We start from the raw sequence: 26,111 nt of genomic DNA, 5'->3' as shown, positions 1-26,111 counted from the left end.
TCTGACTTAAGAAACTCCAAAGTAGAAATAGTCATGACTTCTCCATCTTTAAGAATCTTCTGTTGCATCTGGGAGATTTTCATTCATCCTTTTCTTTTCAGGTCCTGAAGCCTTGCCCTGTCCCTGTATTATCTCTCCCAATAAACAGAAAGAATGCTTATAGCACTCTCTACAATTTCAGGTCTAATTGAAAAAGAAAACCCTTAGAGTAACATAGTTGGGAAAAGAGCTGGCTAGCAGGTGTGCTACTACAGTCCTGTGATGCCAGTGATCAGTGGGACATGACACAGAAGGTGGAGGGCAGAGGCAGAAGGAGGTCTCTAAATTTGAGGCCAGACTGGGCTACATGGAGAAGGGAAATCACACAGAACCACCAAAAGAGAAGAATAGAAAAAGTCTGGCTTGAATTCTCTGCTTTGTTCCCAAGCTATCAAATATAGTAATTATAGAATAGTAGCTATGCAGCACCAGCCCCTGCCATTTCTAACACTTTACAAGTCTTAAAGCATTTACTTCTCTAAGGGAAGCGCTATTGTTATTTCCATTTTACAGAGCAGAAACTTGAGTTCAGAGAGGCTTGGGAACATCCCTAGGAAGTAAGAGAAAGGATAAAGAGGCATTTTGAGCATTGGAGAATCCAAGTCAATTGTGCTTCTCACTATCTTTGCAATACTTGGGGACTATTGGCAGTGTCCATTTAAACTTAATTGAAGTACCTGGCAGCTGCTGGAAGGAACTTTAGTGTCTGTGTACCCATGTTTGATACTGTCTCTATCTTGGTAATTATATAGTGGTGCTGTTGAGGTAATCTATGGAGTATCTTGGTTCACACTCATGGTATGGAGAGATGTGGCAGGCAAGGGGGCTGTTGAGGAAGCTGTTGACATACCCTCTTAGTATAAAGGTGGAGAGACTGGCCTGAGAATCTTACCAGAGATTCTAGTCACTTCTTTCTCCTTCCCTGGATGGACATGGTCTTGGGATGCCACTGTTTATAATAAGTGGCAAGTTGAATGGGCGTTGGGTCTTTCTGGTGCTATAGCCACCAGTGTGTCATCCATGATCTTATAAGTTAACCTCGAAGAACTCACATTAGCAAGAGGTCACCCAACAGTATCCCAACCTGGAAATTGTGTGTGCACACCCGTGTGTGTGTGTGTGTGTGTGTGTGTGTGTGTGTGTGTGTGTGTGTATGTGTGTGTGTGTGTGTGTGTGTGTGTGTTCAGGAGGATAGCCTCCTGTATCAGCCTTTGCCTTTCACCTAGTTTGGGTCAGGGTTCCTTGTTGGCCATAGCATATGCCAGGGGCTAGCTGGCTTGTGACTCTCTGGGATTATGGATTCTTTGCTATGAGGATACTGGGATTACATCGGATGCATACTACCACACCTGCTTGATGTCAGTTTTAGAAGTCTTCATTGAATAAAACGCTTGCTGCCCCAGAGGCAAATATGGAAATTGTTAATCTCTACCTAAATCGCATTGTGAATCTATCCCATGGATGTTGAGATAAAGGAATGGATGGGAAATGCTAGTATTTGTTAAAATATATATTGCCCCTGCCTCCCCCAAAAGTAAAGGAGATATTTTTCCATTGACAACAACAGGAATCTTGGATATCTCATCTGTTTTGGAATACATGTGTAAACCTGCAGGCCTGTCCAGGTTATCTACCCCCCACCTCCGCATAAGTGGATGACAGAGTTTCTGTTTGGATGTCTTAGAATTAATGTACTGTGTAGAAAATGGATTAAGCAACCCATGTTGGTCATCTCAGGGCATACCATCAGCAGGTGTCCTCTTCTTGGCCTGAGCAGTGGTCCAGATGAGCCCACTTGTTCTTTCCTGGGATTTAGTAAACAGTTTATGGTGAATCAGTTCATCACAGTTCCTTGTTTTTTTTTCTTCAGAACCACTAACTCTCTGTCTCTCTGTCTCTATCTACCTGTTTCTCTCTATATACATACATATACATATGCATATGCATATATATATATATATATATATATGGCTGTTTATGTCCAGAAGAAAGATTTTATATATATGTATATATATATATAATATATATATTATATATATATGGGGTGTGTGTGTGTAAGTGTGTGTGTACTGTCAAGGAGATGAAAACAGCAGCACACACTTCAAGCCTTTGAGCCCATCGAGGGAGCAACAACCCTTACACATCACCTTTCAGCTCCGCCATTCTCTTGATAATCTTCCTTAACTGTTTATGCCTGTGTCATTCCACCCAAATCCTTCAGGAAACCTTCTTGCCTTTGGACAAAAATCCATACACATCCCCATCCCAGAGGCTGCCTTCCGTGGAAGACTGCTGCAGCTTTTGCTCTGCAGACCTGTGTTTCTCTCCTTCATTTTCCTTGTCCTCTGCCTCCAAATCACAAATTTTTGTTTCAGTACTGACCACTTTGTCTTAAGCCTTTCATTTAATCTGACCTAGGAAATTGCCTTGAGCATGACACTAGACATATTGAGCAACAAATCAGTTATCGATTCTTTACCATGGTGGTTTGGATAAAAATGATATCTCTTTTAAAGGAATGACCATATAGGGTGCTGGAGAGTTGGCTCAGAGGCTAAAACCTCCTCTTGGTCTTGCAGAGGATCCAGCTGCAGTATCCAGCGCCCACATGGTAGCTTACAACATCTGTAACTGTAATCCAGGGGATCTGATGCCCTCTTCTGCTCTCCGCAGGAACTGCACACACATGGTGCACATGGGGGCAAAACACCCATACATACAAATTAAAATCTTAAAAAGTTAAAGGAATGACAATCTTCGGTTGAAGAAAGCCCATTTTAAAAAATGATTATGCCTAGAATAAAATTAGAAAGTGAAAACAAACTTGATGATGATTACAAAGGTAGATGATTGATAGGCCTTTACCAATAGTTTCCAGCCATTCTTCTGGGAGCCATCGGTTATACACGTCAGTTACATGTCAGTAAAAACGGAAGTGGAATGATACTACCAGTGAGGCTGTTAGTACTGCCATTCAAGAGATTTGCTTAAGGTCTGGGAAATTATTTCATCCATAGCTCTGCTTCAGTTGAAGCACATCATTAGTCTATTAAGGTGTTCTTAGGTTTGGGGGGAGGATGGGTTTTTAAAGGCCCAGGGATAGAAATGGAAAAGGGAGCTTATAACTTCCTAACATCACTGATCTTTAAGGCTGTTCACACCGAGCTTTCAAAAATGAACTAAGTGCCCGGTCACCACTAACTTTATCAGAAGTCTTCCATTTCTTCTTATCTTTAAAGCTTCTAAGAGAATTGAAATCTGATCTTTGGAGAATACACATGTGTATTTTCCCTGAAGATTTAATATGTATAAATATATATCTAATATTTTTAAGTATAAAAATAATATATAAATGATGTGTGTGAAATATATGTAATATATACATATAATATACATGCATATACATATATACATGTAGTTAACTAGTTTTATTGAATAAAGGTTTGATTAAAAACATGAGCATCTCTTAAATGAGCTATTAATATATTTATTATTTTAATCACAAATTTACTAATTTAACCATCAATATATTGGTTTTTAAAATTTTTATGTTTTTTTTCTTTTGGTCTGAAGAACTGTTTAATATTAATTTTGACTAATGTAGTCCTCATAGTTTTCAAAAAAAATTATTGGCTTATATTAATTATCTAAAGTAAAAAAGGATAAAGTATCAAAAATAGTATATTGGCCTATGGTTAGCATCTACTTTATTTTTAAATTTAGTGGTTTAGTCTGTCTCTTTACAGTTGAGACAGAGCAAACAATACTGGAATAAGCCTTGCATGCTGGTCTTTCTGCAGAATCCAGTAGGGGGCGCCACACCTGACACCGTCTCTGCCTTTCTCAGTGGAGGGAAGAGACAGTTGGGTACTTATCTTTCTTTTTCCTGATTAATATACCGTTTTGTTTTGCTCATTTCTTTGTTATTTTGATAAATTCTTCACCTTCCATAGTTTATGACATCACCAGCTCAGTATACTGGAGCCCTCTCCTGTCCTCTCTGTCCAGGGACTCTTAGACTGTATTTCTTGTTGGCTTTGCAGGTCACTTGGGTCCCAACTGCCTTGCTTCCCCCCACTTTTTCACTCTTTAGTTCTGTGAGGCCATTACTGCATTCCATTCAGTGTTTCTCTGTCTAGATCAGGAAATATCTTCTGGTCTCAGTGAATTTCACTATCCTCAGAAAAGCTTGCCATTCTCTCTCTCTCTCTCTCTCTCTCTCTCTCTCTCTCTCTCTCTCTCTCTCTCCCTCTCCCTCTCCCTCTCCCTCTCCCTCTCCCTCTCCCTCTCCCTCTCCCTCTCCCTCTCCCTCTCCCTCTCCCTCTCCCTCTCCCCCTCTCTCTCCCCCCTCTCTCTCTCCCTCTCTCTCTCTCTCTCTCTCTTTTTGTGTGTGTGTGTGTCCCATTTTCATTAGAATCCTAGTCTTCCCTCCCAGAAACACTGCACCCTGCATACTAGTGAATATTTTATTTTCATTTGTAATATTTACTAGCTTCCTCTGTGGGTTTTTTTTTTTTTTTTTTTCTGTTGAATTAGAAGCCACAGGAAACGACAATCCACTTTATTCACCATATTTAGGTAGAAGGTTGCACTGATTTAGTTAAGTATAAAAGACTTCACACTCTCAAGATATAGATGATTCAATCTAGATGCACTGGGCCTGTATCTTTAGACTATAGTTTGTGTCTTTGCTCGGATTACACTGCTTTTCATCAGATCCCAGGGAAAGAATATTCTCTTTTTCTTAATTATCTAGCGTGGTGCAATTCTTCTATCGTTACAAAGAATTATTTTAGACACTTTACGCTGAATTGAAGTGTGTAGGTCCAATGTGTTTGCCCCAACACAGGCCCTTCAGCTGAAGTGGGCAGTGAGCAGGAGACAGCTTCACACTCCCTCCTGAAGAGGCCTGAAGGGTTCTCTGCAGAGATGTCCACTCAGGAGAAGCCGGAGTCTAGACTTAGGTATAGAAAAGCAGTTCAGACCCAATAGAAAGTACAACCAGCATTTATTTATTAGGAGAATGTTTTAACATAGATTGAAGTATGAGGATTGATATAAAGTAATGGGGGGATGGGTAAGGTCCACTCCTGTGGGTGTGGGCTTTTTAAGGTGGAGTCCTGCTTGAGTGTCTGAGCAGCACCCACAAACTCAATTTGGGTGTTTTTTAAGTTACATCTCAAAGGATTGCTAAGAACCCCCCTCCCTTTCCTGCCTCTTTCTTGATAATTGGGATTAAAGGAAGGCTCCAGGGGCTCCTTTGATGGGATTAAATCTGATAAGATAAAACCACTGCCCTTAAGGGGGCACCGTGCATTTCTTTTAGTGTAAAAGGGATTTTTGAGACTCCTGGAAAATTGAAGCCAGGGAAGGACAGAGGCCTTCATGGGCAATGTTGCTATTTTAACCCCCAAATTTACAACATCTCTCTATAAACGCAACGTTGTTTCACAGCAAATAAAGTCCACTGTGATCCTTGCCTCTCAACCAGCAAGAAGCTTCAACCAGACTCTAGGGAGGGGAGCCTCTCCCCCTCCCCCTGGCCTGTTAGTTGCCCACATCTTTCTGTCCTGCCTCACGATGACCAGTTTATCAATGTCTCAACACAGAAATGCCCCCTCTGCCTTTGAGCAGCCTAGAGTCTTTGTGAATTGGTGAGAAAAAAGAAAACCTTCAAACCCGTCAGTCCAGTCCAGGCACTTAAGTGACTTTGAGGATATTAGTTAAGCCAAGTAAGGAAGTCCGGCAAGGTGGAGGGCTTTTGAGGCATTTATTTTTTTTTCCTTCAATAATGCCTCTGTCTAGGGAGGGCTGCAAATGGTGTCTTTTGTCTACATGTAGTTTAGAGGAGGGGCCCATGTGGCTTAGAGGAGCGTATTCCCCACAGGAACCAAAAACCCAGGATTCCACCTGCTCTTGCAGCTGGGATTTCTCTTCACTTCCCAAGCCTAAGTTTCCTTCTTTTCTCCTGATGGCCTGCTCTCAGCCTAGTCCCCACTCTGACACATGTTTGTTGACTAAGAAACAAATATTTGTTGTTTGTTAGCATGCAAAGTACCCTGGGGCTTCCTGTGTGGTCCGTATTATTACAGATATGTTATATTAGATGCAGAAAGACTTGGATTTTATTTTTTCATTGGAGAGAGATGGGGAGACAACAGACCATGTGGTTTGTGATCCTTTGGGAAGGGAACAGGTAGTCTCCTTCTCTGAGGGATGCCAAAGCTTCTCTGAAGACATGGTAGAGCAGCCGAGGCACCAGCGCCTGGCATTCACAGCATTCCACTAACCACCTGGTTGGCTAAAGAAAAAAAAATCCGAGGAAGCTCTGCCATAATGTGCATGGGTCTGAGACACTTACTGATGGTTGTCAAAGAAGTTACTGGAAATTTTCAAAGGAAGAAAATAACTTATCAAACAGTCAGTTTGTGGGAAAAGACATTCAAAATGAAAAAGAAAAAGAGATGTTCTGTTTATAACGATGTAGAGAGAGACTGGGGACAGAGGAAGTCAGTGGGGACTATGGGGATTTATGGAGCCAGCAACCTATGGGTGGTAGAGAGAGAGCACTATATATGTTGATTTATCTTTGATGAGAATTCCAGGTGGTGTCAGGGACAAAGTAGAAGGTGTCAAGATGAAAGATGGAAGTTTCTAGTAGCATAACCTGAGCTAGGTGTAGGAGGGGAGACCACAGCAAATGGTATGTCCGTCTGAGGGATTTGTCCGAGGGATATGATAGTGTTTTTGGAATGGTGAGATTTTGCTTATTCCAATCTCTATGTATTTGTGTGTTCATGTGTGAGAGGGTACGTGTATATGACCACGCATATGAAGCCAGAGGACAATCTTAACTGTCCTTCCTCAGAAGTCATCATTCTGTTTCTTGGGGCAGGTTATGTCACTGGTCTGGAACTCACTTGGCAGGCCAGCCAATGGGCCTTAGGGATCCTCCTTCTGGGATGACAAGGGTATGCCACCATGCCTGCTAATGTCTTCATGGTATTCTGGGGCTCAGATTCGAGGTCTTATGCTTGCATGGCAATCACTTTCATGACTGAACTATCTCCCCAGCCCAATTACCACCTTGTAATACTATTCCTTCTCCTAATCTCCGTGAAGACATGAATGTAGTCTCTTTTCTGTTGACTATGTGTTCCCTTTATAAATGCCAGTACCTAGAAACTATGAGGACTTAGGTGCGCAGTCGTGTGCCTGGTGAATGGAGCCGTCTGTTTCTGTCCCCAGGCCCTAGATATATCAATAATCCATGATGTAACCTCTCAGGAGTCAGCAAACTTTTGACAGGGCAGAAAACAATGGAACCAAACCAGAATACAAATCATGTACTCTGGGGCTTCTTTTAGGAACGCAAAGCTGAACTCTGACAGAGAGCTAGACTCCAACGTCAGTCATCCACCCCACCCCGCTGTATCCTAAAGCCGAGCAGAGGTGCTGACTTTGTATTCCTGTGCAGGCTGTCCTTGCTCCAACACCCCCACTTCCCCAGCCAGCCAACTCCATGCTTTGCAGTTCCCTTGCACTGTTGTGTGGTGTGTCCTGCCCGTTATATGGGACACGGCAGGTGCTCAGTGAGCATGTGCTAGTTCTTTGAGTCATCACTGTAGAAGCACTACAGCCTAAACAGCACGAAGGACTTCAGCCATCCTTTTATTTTTTTATTTTTATTTTTTTTTTTTTTGCCTTGTCTTGCAAGGTGGTCAAGGCAGATCCAAGTCTCCCTCATTGCATGTGAAGGTAAGGCGGCCTCATGCACAGATTCATAAATTGAATAAAGCAAAAAGCAGCCTCATCAGTGATATCGCCATGTCTGAGATGCCTGTTGGTGCTAAGGCACAGCATATCTGCATGCCTCAGTCAATGCTTGAACCCCAGTGGGCATGCTCATGGGGAGCTAAGGGAGCCGTGAGGGGACCCAGCAGCTGACATCCTAAGTGATGCTTTGTTGACATGACACAGCCGCCACTTAGAGACAATCTAAGTGTCTAGTCTAAGAGGTTCCTCTTGCAGCCATTCTTGTAAGTCACTTAGCACTTAGGAAATCAAGAGAGAAAGCCTCGTTCTTGCTACATAAGGCAGGATCTGTTTTTATATTCACCACCCCATTCAGGACTCATCTGTGTCTACCAGTCAAAGCCATTCAAGCAGGACATCCCTTAGCTCCCTCCTTCAGAAACACCTATTAACATCATCCGTCTAGGGTAGCAGTTCCTCATGGGTAGCAAGCCATTTGGGGTTGCCCAAGACCATCGGAAAGCACAGATATTTACATTGTGATTCACAACAATAGCAGAATTACAATTATAAAGTAGCAATGAAAATAATTGATGGTTGCAGATCACCAGAATATGAACTGTATTAAAGGGTCACGGCATTAGGACAGTTGAAACCCACTGCTCTAGGGTCTGGAGAGATGGCTCAGTGGGTAAGAATGCTTGCTCTAGAAGCAACAGGACTGGAGTTCAAATCCCAGCACTCATATAACAACCTGGGTATAGCTTTATGTACTTGTAATCTAGCACTCTGGGTATAGAGATAGGAAGATTTTTCGGGACTTACTGACTGCAAGCCTCGCTCCAGGTCTCAGATAGAGGACAGTACCCAGCATCCTCCTTCACTGGCCTGCACATACATGCAAGGAGCATACACACAGGTGCAAGCACACACACATGTGCACAAACAACACACATACACATGCAGAAGCACACACACATGCACACATATACACACACACATGCACACACACGCGCACACACGCACACACACGTGCACACATATACATGCATAAACAACACACATACACATACAGAAGCACACACACCCGCGCAAATATACATACACATGCACACATATACATACATATGCACAAGCACACACACATACATGAACAAGTACACAACCATGTATACATATACCACATATATGTATACAAATAAAATCAATAAAAACATGAAATATTGGCAGCCTCGCCGGATAGCCTAAGGGATACATGGCAAAATCAGCACGTGTAAGGCCCTGTATTTGAACCTTCTACTACCATAAAATACATTTGAGAAAATACAGTTGATGGGTTCTTCTTGATTAACATAGATTTAGGAGACAGAGTACCAGCCCACCTAGTCTTTTGTCATCTCCTGTGTAAAACTGGAATTATAACAGCAGCATATAATAGTGCAGAGAAAACATGACATGGCTAGGCCAGTAAGATGTCTTAGCATGGTACATGTGCTTGCCACCAAGCCTGATGACATGAGTTCAGTCCCATGGCACTGTGTGGCAGGACGAGAGAACTACCTGTTATAAACTGTCCTCTGATCTCCACAAACACGAATGCACACATATGTATTCACACACACGCACACAATTTTAAAAAGGCAAACAGGTAGCAAGCATTATACACAGTGCCTCTTCATAGGAAGTAATCAATGCAAAGATGCAAGAATCAACCCAGGAGAAGGCAACGAACGCATGGAGTCATGAGTGTGCTCTTTGTGTTTGGATTTTCTAGTCAGGTCTGATAAGGACACGAGACAATGAATTCCTCATCTCACCGCTACCTCAGCTGCTGGCCCAGGAACACAACTACAGCTCGCCTGCAGGCCACCATCCTCACGTCCTGTACAAAAGGACAGCAGAGAAGAGGGTCAGGCGGTACCAAGACTACCCTGGCTCCCAGCGGACATATCCTGACCACTCCCCAAGTCACCCTCCCCCTGCCTCCCCGAGCCAAGAGACAGAGTACCGCCATCGAAGGTGGCAAAAGCAGCATTTTTGTGGACGACGCAAGAAATGTATGTAAGGAGACTTTCCTTGTCCTATTCTGAAGAGGGCCTCAACGGGTAGTCTTGGGGGCAGCTGGGTTCGCTGATGGAGTAGGTCAGTGAGTCTGCGCAGAGTGCAGAGTTTGTTCTCAGATGCTGCCTAGCAGAAGGACTGGCAGACCCCGTGCTGAAGGAGTGGCTCTCCTATCTTCAACTATGAAAGATGTATATACAGGACTTTTCTTGGGGGAGGGAGAGGGGGGCTTTTCAGCATCTCCCAGTTTTAACCAAAGATATTAATCTTATTTTAGTTTCTGTGATTTTAGGGAGGGTTCTCAGCTTTCTATAGTGAAAAAAAGAAAAACAGAGATAAATTTACAGCTGAATGTGTCCCTTCTAGAGACCCAAAGAAGAGACTTCTCAGGCATACTGGCTCTTGACGGGGAGAGGCCAGTGAGTCGAGGAACTCTTAGGCGTGTCCTGTAAGCCGGTGGTGGGTACCTGTACTACCAGTGCTTGGAAGGGTAAAACAGGAGAATTACGGGGTCAAGGCTAGCCTAACCTGTATAATGAGCTCCCCAGATCAAGCCCAGAACCTTAACTATGCTCAGTAAAGCTCCAAACCAGCCAAACTGTATTTCCAGTCTCCTTTTCTCTTTTCTAGACCAGCAAGGTCCTATAGATAAGAACCAAGAGTAAGTTTGCATTTTCCAACTCTGTCCAACACTAGTTTAAGGCAGACACTGTGATGTATACCTGTGATCCAAGGACTCTGGAGCTGAAGGCAAGAGAATCAGGTGTTTGCAGCCATTTTGGCTGTGTGGGAGATTAAAAACAAAACAAAACAAAACAAAACAAAAAATCAACAACAAAAGCAGGAACCGAGGAGATGGTTCAGGGTAATGAGGCACTTGCTATGCAGGTATGAGAGCCAGGGTTCAGATTCCCAGCATCCGTGTAAATGCCAGATTCTTCTCCCAGCAAATTCCCTGTAATCTCTGCACATGAGGAAAGTAGAAGTGGGATCTACTGGGAAAACTGCAACTAGAGGAGCTGAACTGACGAGCTCTGAGTTCAACTGAGAACCCTGCATCCATGTGTAAGATTGAGATTGATGGAGGAAGATATACCCATTGTCAACCTCTGGCTTCCACATGTGTGTGCATGCATGCCCACATACACACACACACACACACCCCAGTCATAACATATGTTAACAAAATAACAAAAATTTTAAAACAAATTACTTACAGTAACATTTTATCTAACTCTAACATATAAAACATTATCATCTTCAATTACAAACCGTGTAACAAACTACTACAAGGGGATTGGCTTTTGTCTTTCGTGTTGTATTCTGGAGAGGTAATTAATTTACTCTTATAACACAGTGTCGATTCCAATAACAAAATTTCCATTGGAAGTACTTCGTTTGTATATAGACTTCCTAAGATTTAATGCCGGAAAGGTAGATTTTAGATACTTTATTGCTTCAGAGCTGTTTGAACTCTTTCCGGGACCAAGTTAAATATTAATTTTTTATGTGATAAAGAATCTGATCCTTATGTTCACCAGCCACATTCCGCTAACTTGGGAGCCACAGATGGCAACCAGGTCCCACGCTGCTCAGCACACACAGATGAGGGCTCCTCACACAAACAGGAGCTGGCCCTGTTGCTTATACACGGTTGTGTTTCTGCCATTTCCTTTGGTTGTTGGTATTACAGAGTCAATATATTCCATTAAAGGATAAAAGTCAGATTTTTCTCCTTCCTTCACTGGTGTTTGCTGACCTGCCTTGTCTGCCAACTAAAATTGTAGCTTGTTTTCTTTTACTTATACCTGAGCATTTTTAACATTTCTGAATCTACCAATCTGTCCACCTGTCCATCAGCCCACCCGTTCAGGTAGTTAAGCATCTGTTGAGTGAATCTCAGGTGCAAAGCCCCAGGGCAGGTGACAACAGTGACACCCAGTGTCACCTCCCCATTTCCCCATCTCTCTCAGCCTATGTCACCCAGATTTCTTCTGCTGATCTTCCTTCCAAATGTTCTTCTGTCTCCCGCAGATGCCCCCAGGCCTCCTTCAGAGGATGCCTATCTACGCTTTGATGAATATGGAGGCACAGGGCGGCCCAGACGATCAGCTGGAAAGTCCCAAAAGGGTCTCAACGTGGAGACCCTTGTGGTGGCAGATGCAAAGATGGTGGAGAAACACGGCAAGGATGACGTCACCACATACATTCTCACAGTCATGAACATGGTAAGTGGCATTGTCAGGAACCCTCTTGATACCCCTAAGAATGGCTCACACTTACCCACAATATTTTTTTTTTAATTGAAAATTTTTCATGGTGAGAAAATCTCTTTTGTATCTGGTAAGATTGAAACCTACACCCATATCAATATGTCTGATGGATTCTCTCCATGTATAATTGTATCTTTAAAAACTTGTATGTGGTCTTAATTGTCCCAACAGGTTTCTAGCCTGTTCAAAGATGGGACCATTGGAAGCGACATAAACATTGTGGTTGTGAGCCTAATTCTGTTGGAAGAAGAACCTGTAAGTGGCAAACTTCGTTTATTCACCCATTTGTTCTGCTGTTCCAGAGGCATTTATTGAATACCTACTGTATACCAATGCATGAAGTGGTCATTTGAATCTCATTTCTAAAAGTATACCAACCATCTCATCAGGGAAAGTGCAGTCTAAAAGGGACTCATCAATCCAGTCATTGAGCTAAATCATCACAAAAAACCCTTCATATGTTAATCTAGATAATATATTCATAGATATATCAATAGTTGTGTGTAAATATTAAATATAATGTTGCTAATATACAAAATGTAAGTACTCTTATATGTTAGTCCTTATGATAAAGGTTAATTTGGTCATAGATTTTAGGGTTAATTGAGCTTTATAGCTCAGATGTACCAACCAACACCAAGGTGGATACATAAGCATATTTTGAGAATTTACCAGAAGGAATCCATCATAAAAGTCTATGGTCTCCTAAGCACCAATTTAGGAATGACAAAGAATAAACAAAGGAGCCTTAAACTGCCTTGAATTGATTATGGTGAGGTGCACGGCACAGGAACTGGGCAAATTGCAAAACCAGAACCTATAATAACGTGCTAAATAGCACAGTGTTGCCTGCTCTGCAGTGTTTGGATCTGGAAACTGGATCTTTCCCTATGATCTCACCAATTAGGCAGATGAGTTTTCAAAGCCCCTGAGGCTTGTCCTCCTCAACTCCAACCCCAATAAAGAATGTGAAGTGCAGAGTGTCATAGAGAAGAGGAAGAAAAGGGATCTAATTGCCCAGGTGTGGAAAGTTACAGGGGTTTTCGATTTGTGGAGTTATCCTAGAATTTTAGAAAGATGTGTGTGTGTGTGTGTGTGTGTGTGTGTGTGTGTGTGTGTGTGTGTGTGTGTGTGTAAAACACTTGGGCTTTGGTGTGCCACTCAAAAACTGCTCATGTATACTGAAGCCAGCAGCAACCTGATTCACCAACAAAATTATTGTCTAAAACATTTGACTTGACCCAACTAATTGGTTTAGCCTAATCAAAGATTTTGAAAAATGGTCATTTTAGGATAGTTTCTGTCTTCTCTGCTTTCATTTGATTGTGTGGGTGCTTATCCTGCATGTGTATATGTGTATCATAGGTGTGCCTGGTACCCAGGGAGGCAAGGAGAGTGTGTTGGGTCCTCCAGAATTGGAGTTATAGACAATTGTGTGTTGTTGTGACATGCTAAGAATTGTACATGGGTCCTCCAGAAAAGCAGCCTGTGCTCTCAACCTCTGAGCTGTTGTCTCTGCAGCCCTAATCCCTTACTCTTGAGAGCCTGGTAAATGGTTTGCTGTTTGGTACACTTATATTGTGTCATTGATTGCTTGTAGCTTCTTAAGTACCAACCTTCACAGAGATGTAAAACTACGGACATTGTCTTTGTCACACTTTATTGAAGAAACTGTTGAACTTCAAAATGAATAAATATATATAAAAATTAACAACTTCTATTATAACAATATAGTAAGAAAGTACATACTGAAAACTCAAGCTTACTTTAAAATTTATACTAACCTAAACTAGATTTTTTTTTTTTTTTTTGGTAGAGCTTAGCTCAGTGGCTTTATTTTTTTCCCTACTGATAACTTCCCCTAGAAACATGATACTTCTGCATTTGTCTCCATAGCGACAATGGTTCAACCTTCTCTCCTCTGGTAAAATCATCACTCTTTAATCCCTGCACCTTTCCCATAGGGAGGATTGCTGATCAATCACCATGCAGACCAGTCTCTAAATAGTTTCTGTCAGTGGCAATCAGCCCTTGTGGGGAAGAATGGCAAGAGGCACGACCACGCCATCCTCCTCACAGGATTTGACATTTGTTCCTGGAAGAACGAACCATGTGACACACTAGGTATGGTATGCCTTTCTCTCACGCACACCTAGTAGCAAGGAGGAGATGATGACAACTTTCTGATGACAGCTTTCTGATGGATGAGACCCTTTTGAGTCTCATCAAAGGGAACTGATGTCCTCATGTGTCACTTACCGCCCATCACAAATTCTGAGAAACTGTCCTTAGGTAATGTTTCTGTGAAGCCATCTCAGAGTGTACTCACAGAATCTGAGATGGCTGTGACATCCCTAGACACTATTTTCCCACAGGACCACCACTGTATAAACACCCCACTGTTGCCTGAGGTCATTATGTGACACTTCACTGTATTTAAGTCTTTAAATTGTGGAATAGCTTCCTTGTTCCATGGTGAATGTGTTCTGCATTACTGGATTTGTTGTGGTATGGCACATCTGTGTATCAGTCAGTTGGTATTGCCCCAGCTGATGATCAGTGAAGTGAAGAAAGTCATTTGACTAAACATGGTTTAGATCATTCCGTAAGCACCATGTCATTATACATATACATTACAACTGGAAAGCTGAAGAAGAAATGTTGGCTGTTGTCACGCCTCACCATGTCACTGGTCATTGGTGTCTTCTTTAGCAAGATCCTTGACTTTGAAGGATTCTATTCTCCCATGTTTTTTTTTTTTTTTTCACAAGACATCTACCATAAAACAGTATCATTTACTTGCTTGCTATATTTCCATAGTATGGCTCATAGTAGGAATTGAGCTTTTGGTTTTTGGACAAATTGAGTTATTCATGTCAAGGTCTGCAAACTTTTGCTGTAGAGGGTTCTGCAGTAAATGTGCTCCGTTCCACAAAGGAGCAACTACTCACCTCAGATATGTTAGCGAGAAACCAGTTGCAGATGGTGTCTAAGCCAATGAGTGGAGCTTTCTCTAATGAAGTTATGCTGAGGAGACAACCGCAGACAAACGTATAAACAGAGGCTTGAACACAGCAAGCATGCCACCAGGAATCAGTCCCTGATCTGCTGTATAGGTCATTCGCTTTAAGGAGCCTGTCATGCAGGAGTAAACATTCAAACACTCATTGGGAATCTGCAGGCTGAGGACTATGCTGCCCAAAGCAAACTGATTCAACTGCCTGAGTCTCAGAGTCTAATTTGAAATTTAGACTCACACACATTATACATATACATTATACATATACATTATACATAGAATATATACATATAGTACAATATATGGTTTTTCTAAATAAGTATTAGAAACACCATATATTAGGAAACACTGGGCTTTTATATATCCAGTCTTATAGGTAGGACTGAGAGCAAGACTAGAAACAGTCAGCTAGGCACCAAGTCAGCCTCACTGTGAGTCACACATTAACCAAGTCCCCTCCCCTTATCTAGCATCTCTGTGACCTCTATCACCTAGTCTACAGTCCTTCCTTACCTTTGTCATTTGGTGTAAGTAACATATTAGTTAAGTGATGATGTCACCCATGACACATATGTGTGCCTGCATATTAGACTGCCCGGATAATCTCATTCATGTCTTGGCATTTGAGAAGGATGCATCCAATTCACAAGTATGTATTTAACCCTGTGTGGTCACCAAGCCATGCTCTAATGGACATAGCTGGAAAGAAAGACATTCATGCACTATAAGGTTGATCAAGATAGAAGCAAGGGATGATGGGAATGATTGTGTAACTGTTCTTGCAGGGAGGTAACTTTGGAGAATGAAGACTCTTACCACATTGGGAGTGGTAGAAAAGTGAATTTGATCTGTCCATATTACCTGGGTATGCTTATGTTTTCTGCTTCAGAGGAAGATCAGGAAAGAACTGGAAAGTATATCCTACCCCGAGACAGTAGAGACACTCTTAAGATAACATTATACCTGGCTATAACTGTTGCTATATCAATTTCTCTTACTCTAATAATAAACTTAGATGTCATATACATTTTTGTGACAATAAAGACATTTATTACTCTTCTGCCAAAAGGAAAACCCTTAAATGCACTAATCCACTAAACTCTATATGTATATATCCAATTAGTATTAATATTTGAAATTGATCTTTCAATAGGATTTGCTCCTATCAGTGGAATGTGCAGTAAGTACCGAAGCTGTACCATCAATGAAGACACAGGACTTGGTCTTGCCTTCACCATCGCACATGAGTCAGGGCACAAGTGAGTGACTTCTTAATTCACTACTCTTTATGGAAATTGGCCAAGTCATCCTTTGACTTTCCTCTAATGATTACCGCCGATCTAATCAATGATATGGGATTCGTCTTGTATAAAGCTTCAAACTGTGGACTCCAAAAGGACTTAGGGGCAGACAGAAGACTCGGTTGCTAAACTCTTTGCCGCACAAATATAAGGACGCAAGTTTGATCCAATGAGCGCACATAAAATAACCGCCAAAGATGGCGGTGCATGCTTGTAATCCAAGTGTCTTTGTTTCTGTTCTAATGCTCTGAAGAAACACCATGACCAGTGCATCTTAGAGAAGAAAGCACTTCAAAGGCTTAGGCCATGGTTAGCATGGCAGCGAGTATGGTAGCAGGCAGTCATGGCCCAGAAGCAGTAACTGAAAGCTGAGATTCTGATTGGTAGGCAGGAGCCAGAGAGAGATAAAGTCTGGGCCTGGCGTAGCCTTTTGAGACCTCCAAGCCCAGGAGCACATCTCTTCCACTAAGACTGCATCTCATAGTCCTTCCCAAATAGTTCGGCCAACTAGGGACCAAACATTCAAATATATAAGCCTATGGGGATCACTCTCATTCAAACCACCACACCCAGCAATATGGAGACAGCTCTCTAACACTAATACTAGACTTGATCACTGACTAGACATCCTACTCTACTTGAAAAATTCTAGAACAGTGAGAGACACTGCCTCAAAGCAAAGAAAATGCCTAAAGAATGATACCCAAGGCTATCCCCTATATGAATGTACTCATGTGCACACCCACGTTCAGTAAAGACCAGTCATTAATGTCTGTGGGGTTTTTTGTTATTGTTTTTTGTTTGTTTGTTTGTTTACATCACATGTTACATCATTTAAGGTTTTGGGTTTGCAAATGAACCCCACATTACTTACCTGACTCTCTTGTCTTCTCAATTGTTTATTTTCATTAAGGTTTTCCTTTGGTGAAGACATTTAAAGCCCATTCTACTTTTGTTCCCTTTGTGTAGTTACTATGCTTAGCACAGTCACTGCTACTGAGTCTTACAGTCCCTTCATTTTTAAACGTGTATTATGTGGCAACAATCTCTCGGGAAATTTCCCTGGCTGGCCTTGAATGTGTGACCCTGCTGCCTTAGCCTTCCAAGTATTGGAATTAAAGACCTCAGCCATCCCATCCTAAAAACAGCTCATCCTTTGCATTTACCAAACTAATCATGCTAACATGTAAATCCACCCCCACTAGTGCAATGATACATTGAATTGCTTTCAAAATGCTGGGTATTAAAAATATGTAACCTTTCTTGCTTATGAGTAAAAGTTATATAAACCCCAAATCTAATACACTAGTCAAGGAAAAGAAGCCGTAGTCTTCAGGTAGTGTTAAAGGGAAATGTTAGAGGTAGGAGAGGAATGAACGAACATTGAGGTGGGAATTTGATTAGTAAGACTCTTTCTATGCAAGCTTTAGGTGGGAGTTTGATTAGTAAGGGCTTTTGCTATGCAAGCTTCAGGATCTGAGTTCAGCTCCCGAGTGTGCAAGTTCATGCTGGTAATCTCAGGGCTGAGGGAGGCAGGAGCTAGATGTGCAAGACTCAGTGGCTGCCCAGCTGAGGCTAATACTTGAGTTCTAGGCCAATGAGAGATGCCACCTCAAAGGTGAAGAGCACCCGAGGAGCCCTACCAGAGCTGAACTTCTGGGCTTCACACGGGTGTGCATACAAGTATGTGCGTGCACACATGAACACACAAAATGTGCAGAAATGAAATACATCTTCAAGACCAGACCTTGGCATTTGGCCATTCTGGCATGAAGTTAGTGAAGCAGATAGTTGCTGAGATTTGGGGAGGGCTTTTGAAATGAACGGGGGGGGGGGGGGGAAGTATCTTCCAAAAGACTTAATTAAAGTACTTTTGAAACTGCAAAAATTTTGAAACTCAAAATTGAGTTCAAATAGGATTTTCTTTTGCCCCAAAAATTTCCAGTGAGGCTCTAATTAAGCAGCTTTCTCTCGTTGAACAATGGCTTTAATCTCTCCACTCCTCATCTCTCCTTCTGGAATTTTTGCTCTTAATTCACAGGCTTTAGAATATTTAGAAAGAATGTCTCTCAAACAAATCCTCTCCGCTCCCTGCTTAGGCATAAAGAATTGAATTTAGCAAAGCTAAGAATGCAAAAATGCTTTTGCCAAATGTCTTTTGAGATTAGTTAATATGCTTTTGGGGATGGTCACTTCTAAGTCCCAGGGAGTTCATTGACAACCATCCAGTATACAGCCACCCTTCACTTGCTTGTTAAATTGGAAAGAGCACTAGCAAAGAAATGTCTAGATTGTAGACACAGCTCAGAGCAAAGTCCTGTATATTCATCCTCATTTGTTAGAGCCTAACTTCAAAAGCTAGCTATATAATAATAATATATTTTTCCCATAGTTATAATTCCATAGCTGCTTATATGAATATACTCTTAAGAGGCAGATTCTATATCCTTAAATGATCAGATTAAGAACAATTTAAATTCATGATAAATTCACATAAACATCTCTCTTGAAAGAAACATCACAAAATTTGCTTTCATGAATATTTTTCAAAGATGGCTGCAGATGCATTTTGTGGCACTTCCTAAGTCAACAAGAGACAACGCATTTGCTTTGCGTGCAAAGAGACCTGAAACCAATTAGGAACAGCATGTGTGGTCTTCAGGGAATCTCAAAGAGGGTATCAGAGTTATGGGCAGCTGTGATCCATCTGATGTCATGGGTGCTGAGAACCATACTTGGGTCCTCTGGGAAATCAGCAAGCACTCCTAAACACTGAGCCATCTTTCCAGCCTGCCATATAACACATTTAAATGAGACTATAATACTTATTTTCTGGAAAGGGATTTATTATTCTAATGTTATAGAAAGAATGGTGTTCAGAAATCATTTACAGTGCTCTCTAACAGGCTGAGCTCTGGGAAGTTCTGGTTTTCTCTCATATGTTTTGAATGGGTTTCATCATTACATTGTAAAGATATTTTTATGAGGAGACTCAATTATAATCTGAATTAGAGACTTGAGCTAATCAGTTGACCATCGTTTGAGGGAAGATTTATATGGTGTTAGCTTTATGAATGAATATCAAGAAAGGGCTCGTAATTATCTTCTCCTGTGCCTACATCCTCCTTACTCTGTGCTTCTGTACCATAGCTCTAGGATTCATGTCAGGAGAAATTGGCTATTTTTAATTTTTAGAAATGAGCCATCTAAGCTTTAAGACACTGAAATCCCTTTAACATTTATTATTTTGCTCATTTTATTTTACTTTTATGTGAATTCATGCATGAATGCATGTGCTCATGCATGAGTATTTGTACATATGAGTATGTATGTGTGTGTGTATGTGTGTGTGTATGTATGTATGTGTGTGTGTAATTTGTAGGGGTCTGTTCTTTCCTTGTATCCTGTGTGCTCCAGGGATTGAACTCCAACAGTCAAGTTTGGATTTAAGTGTCTTTAACTGCTGAGCCACCTTACTGGTCTAACCTAAGAAATCTTTACCAAGATGTCCTGGCCTTTACATACATAACAGATAAACTATTCTTTGGTTTTGTGGCCAATAAGTAAGTCTTTAACATTATTTGAGTTTTTCTGCAGAAATTATACAGCAGTTCATAGTAACTAATTTTTGTCATAATTCCTACCTTCCACCTGGGTCTCCTGAGTCTTGGTGTATTTTTCCCCCCATTTTTTCTGGCGGTAACTTGGAACATGGGTTCACAGAAGGCAGTTTTCCTTTCTGTTTCAGCTTTGGCATGGTTCACGATGGTGAAGGTAACCCCTGCAGGAAGGCAGAAGGCAACATCATGTCACCCACGCTGACCGGAAACAATGGGGTGTTTTCATGGTCTTCCTGCAGCCGACAGTATCTAAAGAAATTCCTCAGGTAAAAATGGACAAAACTCTGGGGTATTCTGTGTCCAGTTCTGTAGCAGTCAGTATCCAGTGGGTATGAAAGCAAATATTCAAGCCAGGCCTGGTGGACAGGCTGGTCATTGTGACTGCTTGGGAGGCTGAGACAGTATGATTGAAAGGTAATGGTCTAACCTGGGTTAAAATGTAAGTTCAGGGCCAGCCTGAAGAATAAAGAGTAAAGAGGGAGGGGCTTACAGATAGAGCTCACCAGTAGAGTGCTTGCCTCACATACACGAAGCACCAGGTTTAACTTCTAGCACCCATAAGGGAAATGAACCACATGGCAAATACTCCAGTGAAATATCTTTTGGTATCTCAGGGAAGAGAAAGGCTAAAAATTCCTATTATGAAGACACTGATAATTACAATGATCTGGTTGTTGAAAATATATTTAAGGCCGCTTAGTATGCTAGGTTCCCTCCACATATTGCCTCCCTGGGTGGCAAGAGGGCCCAGTAGTAAATGCACCTGCTCTCAAGCCTGACTACTTGAATTCCACACTGGGGAGTGCCATGGTGGAGAGAGAATCGAATTCCCGCAAGGTGACCTTTAAACCTGCACACTTGGGTTGTGTTCAGGAGCTCGCATATGTGTAAACACATAGACACAGGCACACAGGAATAAATTGCTTAATGTTTGTCATCTGGCATGCTGCAGGCTCAAGACTCACACTTAGGTTCATTCTCGTGCTAAAATCTAAAATTTATATCCCCCCCTCTGTCTCTCTTTCTCTCTGTCTCTCTGTCTCTCTCTTTCTACCTCTCCCTACCTCCTTTCCTTACCCCCCCCCACTCTCTCTTTCTATCAACTTCCAGGACTCCTAGATGTATAGCCTTTTTACTTTTAACTTAACACACCAGCTTTTGTAAAACTTAGGAGAGCCCAGCATTTGATTTATATTTTTAAAATGAACCCAGGGCTGGAGAGATGGCTCAGCAATTAAGAGTGCCTGCTGCTCTTGCAGAGGACTGGAGTTTAGTTCTCAGCACTCATGTTGGATGGCTCACAAATACCTGTGGCTCCAGCTAGAGGGATGCCCTTTTCTGACTTCTGCCAAATGCTTACACAGAGAGACACACACTTAAATAAAAAAAAAATAAGAGTAAACCTTAAAAAAAGAACTCAATGCTTAATGGCATACATGCATGTTCATCTTTTTAGTTCATGTTAATTCACATAGATCTGACATAACACAGAGATATGTGCACTCTAATCGCTCCCTTTGGCCAGATATTAGTGAATTTCATGACAAATTAATGTTCCTGATATGTTCACACCTAGGCTACTGTATATTAGCTAAAAATGTTCACAGAAAAGTTACATCAATAAGGGAGATTAAATGAGAGCATGTATGGCTGACTGATGCCCAACGCATAGTAAAAACGGACAGATATTTGCTGATTTATCACAACCCACGTCCCCATATATTTTCATATTAATTTTAGGTTCATTGTTTGGGGATTGACATTGTCTTCCCTACTGCACGTGAGGATGGGCTCCGTAAATATCATACGTCAAGATCAACTCCATGTGGATTAAATTACCACCATTATGTCACTGCTGTTTTGGGCTTTCTGCAGTAGTGATAGCTATGGCAGCAATTGACATTACTTTCACTGCTGCGTAAAGCCCATTGCATTTTCTTGTTTCAGCCACATAACAGCCCTTGTGGGAGTTATAATCATTAAGGATGCTTACAAGAATTCTGTAAAGTCATTATGGATGCATGGTTGATAGTACCTCCCTGTATCTGCCTCCACAGTTGCATTTAATATCACACACTAATTAACCTCTTAGTGATGGCACAGTTTGATTCCATAAATAAATTGGGAATGAGATTATTTTGTTAAAAAAAATATCCTTACCACATTGTCAAGACCCCTCAGGGAAGCTTTCTGCCTTCTGCCCCTGGTTCTAAAGTTTATTTTATGGGGTGCTCTTATATGTTACACAAGGTCTCTTATATATGCCTAGGATGGTTTTGAACATCTCCTTCCTGAATGCTAGGATTCTAGGCCTACAACAGCACAACCAGAACCTCCTGATTCTTTGGCTATCACTTTGTTTGGTTTTGTTTTGTTTGCAAAGCTTATTTGAGACAATGTATAGCTCTTCTTAGTTCTATCTTTAAAAAGTATACCATCACTTTAAAACCCCATGAAGACAGACATCCTTTGTGCCTGGCCTATTCTGTGCTTTAATTTCTTAAGCTGATGCTAACCCTACAGTAGGCTCTCAGTAAAAAAAAAATGTCCAGTGTTGTCGGGATGAGACTGTAGAAGGGAGATTTTACTTATATTTACACTTCCATCCCCTACCCAATCCCAGGATGCATTAGTTAGATGGCCAGAACTTCCAGCCCCCTATAAAACCCTTTGTGATGATGCGCATTCCAGCCTTTTAGACGGGACTCACTCTTTGCAATAAAACATACTTCTTTTTTTTTTTTTAAACTTTAAACACATGCCTGTGTCTCTAAGCACATTATATGTTTCTTTGCATGACTGCCCTCACAGAGGTGCAGATTGAAGTAGAAAAGGTCACAGATGAACAGAGCCGTTAATAAGGATGTGTTATCGATATAGTACACCACAGGCTGGCTGTCTGGTGGATGAGCCCAAGCAAACGGGACAGTATAAATATCCGGACAAACTCCCGGGACAGATTTATGATGCCGACACACAGTGTAAGTGGCAATTTGGAGCCAAAGCCAAGCTGTGCAGCCTTGGGGTTATGAAGGTATGTTTCCTTGTGATGTCTAACTTGCATTAAGGGTGTGCCATGTGCCTGTACCTACCAAAAGGATAAACATTTGGTTTGCGGAGGCCAAAGGTTAGCATCTGGGTTATCTCCGAAATGTCATTTGTTTGGCATGATAATTAAGTGGTAATTTTCCTGTCAATGAATTATCCAGGCATATCCCCCATAGACCCATGCATGCCTGGTTTAAATACCAGTTGTCTGTGTCCTTGGAAGAAAATGTTCCCCTTCTAACTTTCAGGCTTTATTCTTCATGGTAAAGCTGAGAATGATGGCTCCCGTTAACCAAGGCCTTTGTTGTCTTTATGCACGTTTAAAGCGGTGGGCTTCAAAATCACTACCACGTGAATAAATGTGTGCCCTTCACAGTGTAAGAAAACTAATACAGCAGACAACTCTTCTCTGATACCGGAAGTTGACTGCCTCCTTCATATTCTCAGCATGGTTTTTGCATTGACTCACTCTTTGGGAAGCAAGATCGTAGCAACCATAAGTGAGAAAAGACAAAATTCTAGTACGTGGAAATAAGAGAGACCGTGTCGTGCTCTGTCAAGAGGTGCACTCCTGGCGACACTGTAGTCCCAATGCCAATAAAATGTGCCATGATTTTAAAGGTCGTTTATTTCCAGTGTCTGGTGGAAGATGTGAAGCGTGGGAAATAGGGAGGTTGGTAGCCTCTCTTTCCCCCACTACTTCTGTCCTTTCTCCTCATCCTTTTCCTTTTTCTCCTCCTCTTTCTCTTCCTCTTCCTCCTCCTCTATTGCTTTTACTCCATCACCATAGCAACACACATCAGCAGTCACAGTGTCATCCTATCGCTGCCACCACCGTCATTCTGGCACTCTCTGCATGACCCTCCGTCCTACAAAAGGCATTCCACTGAAAGATTTATTGCACATGACGTCCATCTTCAAAACCACTTTGAAGTAAAAATTATTGCTTCCCTTTTTGCTACATCCCAGAGAAGGTATCCAGCTTGCCTAAAGCCACACAACTTTTATATGATGAAATCTAAACAAAACAAATCACCTATGTGGAAGTTAAGCCTCCTCCTCTCTTTCCTGGCGTTTTCCTTCGTCAGACAGACAGTTCAGCAGCTGCTGTCTTGACTTGTGTGGTACCCCTGTAGCTTTATGCTTTTCAGTAAGAGAACTCCACCTATGAAACAGAAGTCCATTCTTGAGAAGCAGTATCTATCCAGTCAGGTTTGACATGAAGCTGTGTAAGTTGATGTAATTTAAAAGCACTACTATTAAAAACGAATCTACAGCTGCATCTTTTGGGCATATCCTTCACAACACATGGGCTTTATGTTGGCAAGTGTTTACGTATGGTAGGTCTTTTTTTAAAAAAATGAGCAAGTTTAAAATCTGTTTCAATTTTCTCCGTTAAATCACATTGGGGGAGTAACCCACTCACTGTAGAATGTTTCTCCTGAGTATGCCCTTCATTTTCTTCATTCATTCACCAGCTTTCTCAGTCCTTGAATATGCACACGTTGTAAGTACAGAGCTAGTAATAAGTATGGTTCCCTTTAGAATTTCAAGGGAGCTCCTGAATGAGTAGCATTCCACCACCGGGGTCACGCCTGTTCTGTGTCAGGCGGCAAGTAGGGTGTCAGTACCTCACCTTAATCATTTTCTGGTGCCACATCATATTTTTAAAAGATGGTATCTCAGCCTTCATTGACCCTGGAAAGCATAGTGGATGGAAATGAAAATTCTAAATGAAAAGACCTAAAATGATGGCCGAGTCAGAGATGCCTGCTTGTCTGGAAGGGAGCTAGGGAGTCTGGGTTAGCAGACATGGTTTAAGACGCCAACGGAGGGGGGAGGCGAGATTGATTGATGGCTCCTGAGTGTGGGTTTGTTTTCCCTGTGAACTAGCCTTTGGTATTTTTCTAATCTTGGCTTATAACCTGAGTCATGGCCACACCTCTAGTGGTCATACATAGTGCCCTGCTGTGCTCCAACACACAAACACACACACACACACACACACACAGAGAGAGAGAGAGAGAGAGAGAGAGAGAGAGAGAGAGAGAGAGAGAGAAAGAGAGAGAGAGAGAGAAAGAGAGAGAGAGTTTTCAACACAGTAAAATATTATTAAAAAATACTTGCACTTATCTTCAAGGCCTTCATTGTGCCGTCATTATTTTCTCTTTCAGTCTTTTCCCTTCAATCTTCATGAACTTAGCCATTCCTAATAGAAAGGCAGGGTTACATGGCGGTTATAAGCATGTATACAGAGGTAGAGGGATGGTTCAGTGGTTAGTGCTTCTTGCTCTTCCAGAGGACATGAGTGCAGTACCCAGACTCCTTATAACTTCCTGCACTCTAGCTCTAAGAGACCTGACAACTTCTTTTGGCTTCTTGGAGCAACTATACTTATGTGCAAACACACACACACACACACACACACACACACACACACACACACAGAGAGAGAGAGAGAGAGAGAGAGAGAGAGAGAGAGAGAGAGAGAGAGACAGACAGACAGAGACAGAGACAGAAAGAGACAGAGAGAGACAGAGAGACAGACAGAAAGAATGCTTAAAAACAAAATAATTCTGTTTTATAAAAAGCTTTCATGCACACATGCATATACTCTTACTCTACCCTTGGGAATTAAGGCAGACCTGGGATTAGTGTCTAATTCCAACTTTGTCTAGAATCTTGGACAAACAATGCAGCCTCCCTTGATCTGCATGTCCACATCTGTAAAGAGAAGGTAATAGTTCTCTGGCTAACTTGTGAGATTGTCCTGTGGGTCTAGGTGCATCCTTCTACATAAGGGTGTTTTCTCTTGATCTCTTCCATGTTCAACATCACTGCCAACCGACGCGCTTGACTTTTCCATAACAACAGAGGTATCTGAGACGATTTTTTACTTGTGCTCAATCTCCCTCTTCTCCCAGCTTCACATTTCTTTGAAGAGCAAACCACACTGATCTCTGTTCCATCCCATGATAGGTCTTCCAGTTTGAGG

General features: G+C 41.7%; 1 protein-coding gene across 2 annotated transcripts in view; it reads left to right on the top strand.

The window, feature by feature from the left end:
• Adamts18 (ADAM metallopeptidase with thrombospondin type 1 motif 18) overlaps window positions 1–26,111 on the top strand; it is a 145,144-nt gene that overhangs the window by 58,383 nt on the left and 60,650 nt on the right. Inside the window, exons 3-9 of one of the 2 annotated variants that reach the window (XM_076915918.1) lie at window positions 9,569–9,851; window positions 11,890–12,083; window positions 12,300–12,383; window positions 14,093–14,252; window positions 16,301–16,406; window positions 20,197–20,334; window positions 22,949–23,102. In XM_076915918.1, coding sequence (XP_076772033.1) covers window positions 9,569–9,851; window positions 11,890–12,083; window positions 12,300–12,383; window positions 14,093–14,252; window positions 16,301–16,406; window positions 20,197–20,334; window positions 22,949–23,102 — 1,119 coding nt within the window. Of the gene's footprint in view, window positions 1–9,568; window positions 9,856–11,889; window positions 12,084–12,299; window positions 12,384–14,092; window positions 14,253–16,300; window positions 16,407–20,196; window positions 20,335–22,948; window positions 23,103–26,111 lie in introns of both variants that reach the window. The other variant, XM_034522883.2, reaches the window with a different exon arrangement.

This window comes from Arvicanthis niloticus, chromosome 18, assembly GCF_011762505.2.
Source record: "Arvicanthis niloticus isolate mArvNil1 chromosome 18, mArvNil1.pat.X, whole genome shotgun sequence".
Lineage (NCBI taxonomy): Eukaryota > Metazoa > Chordata > Mammalia > Rodentia > Muridae > Arvicanthis > Arvicanthis niloticus.
Note: the sequence above shows the minus strand (reverse complement) of the source record. Positions and strands in the feature narration are given on the sequence as shown.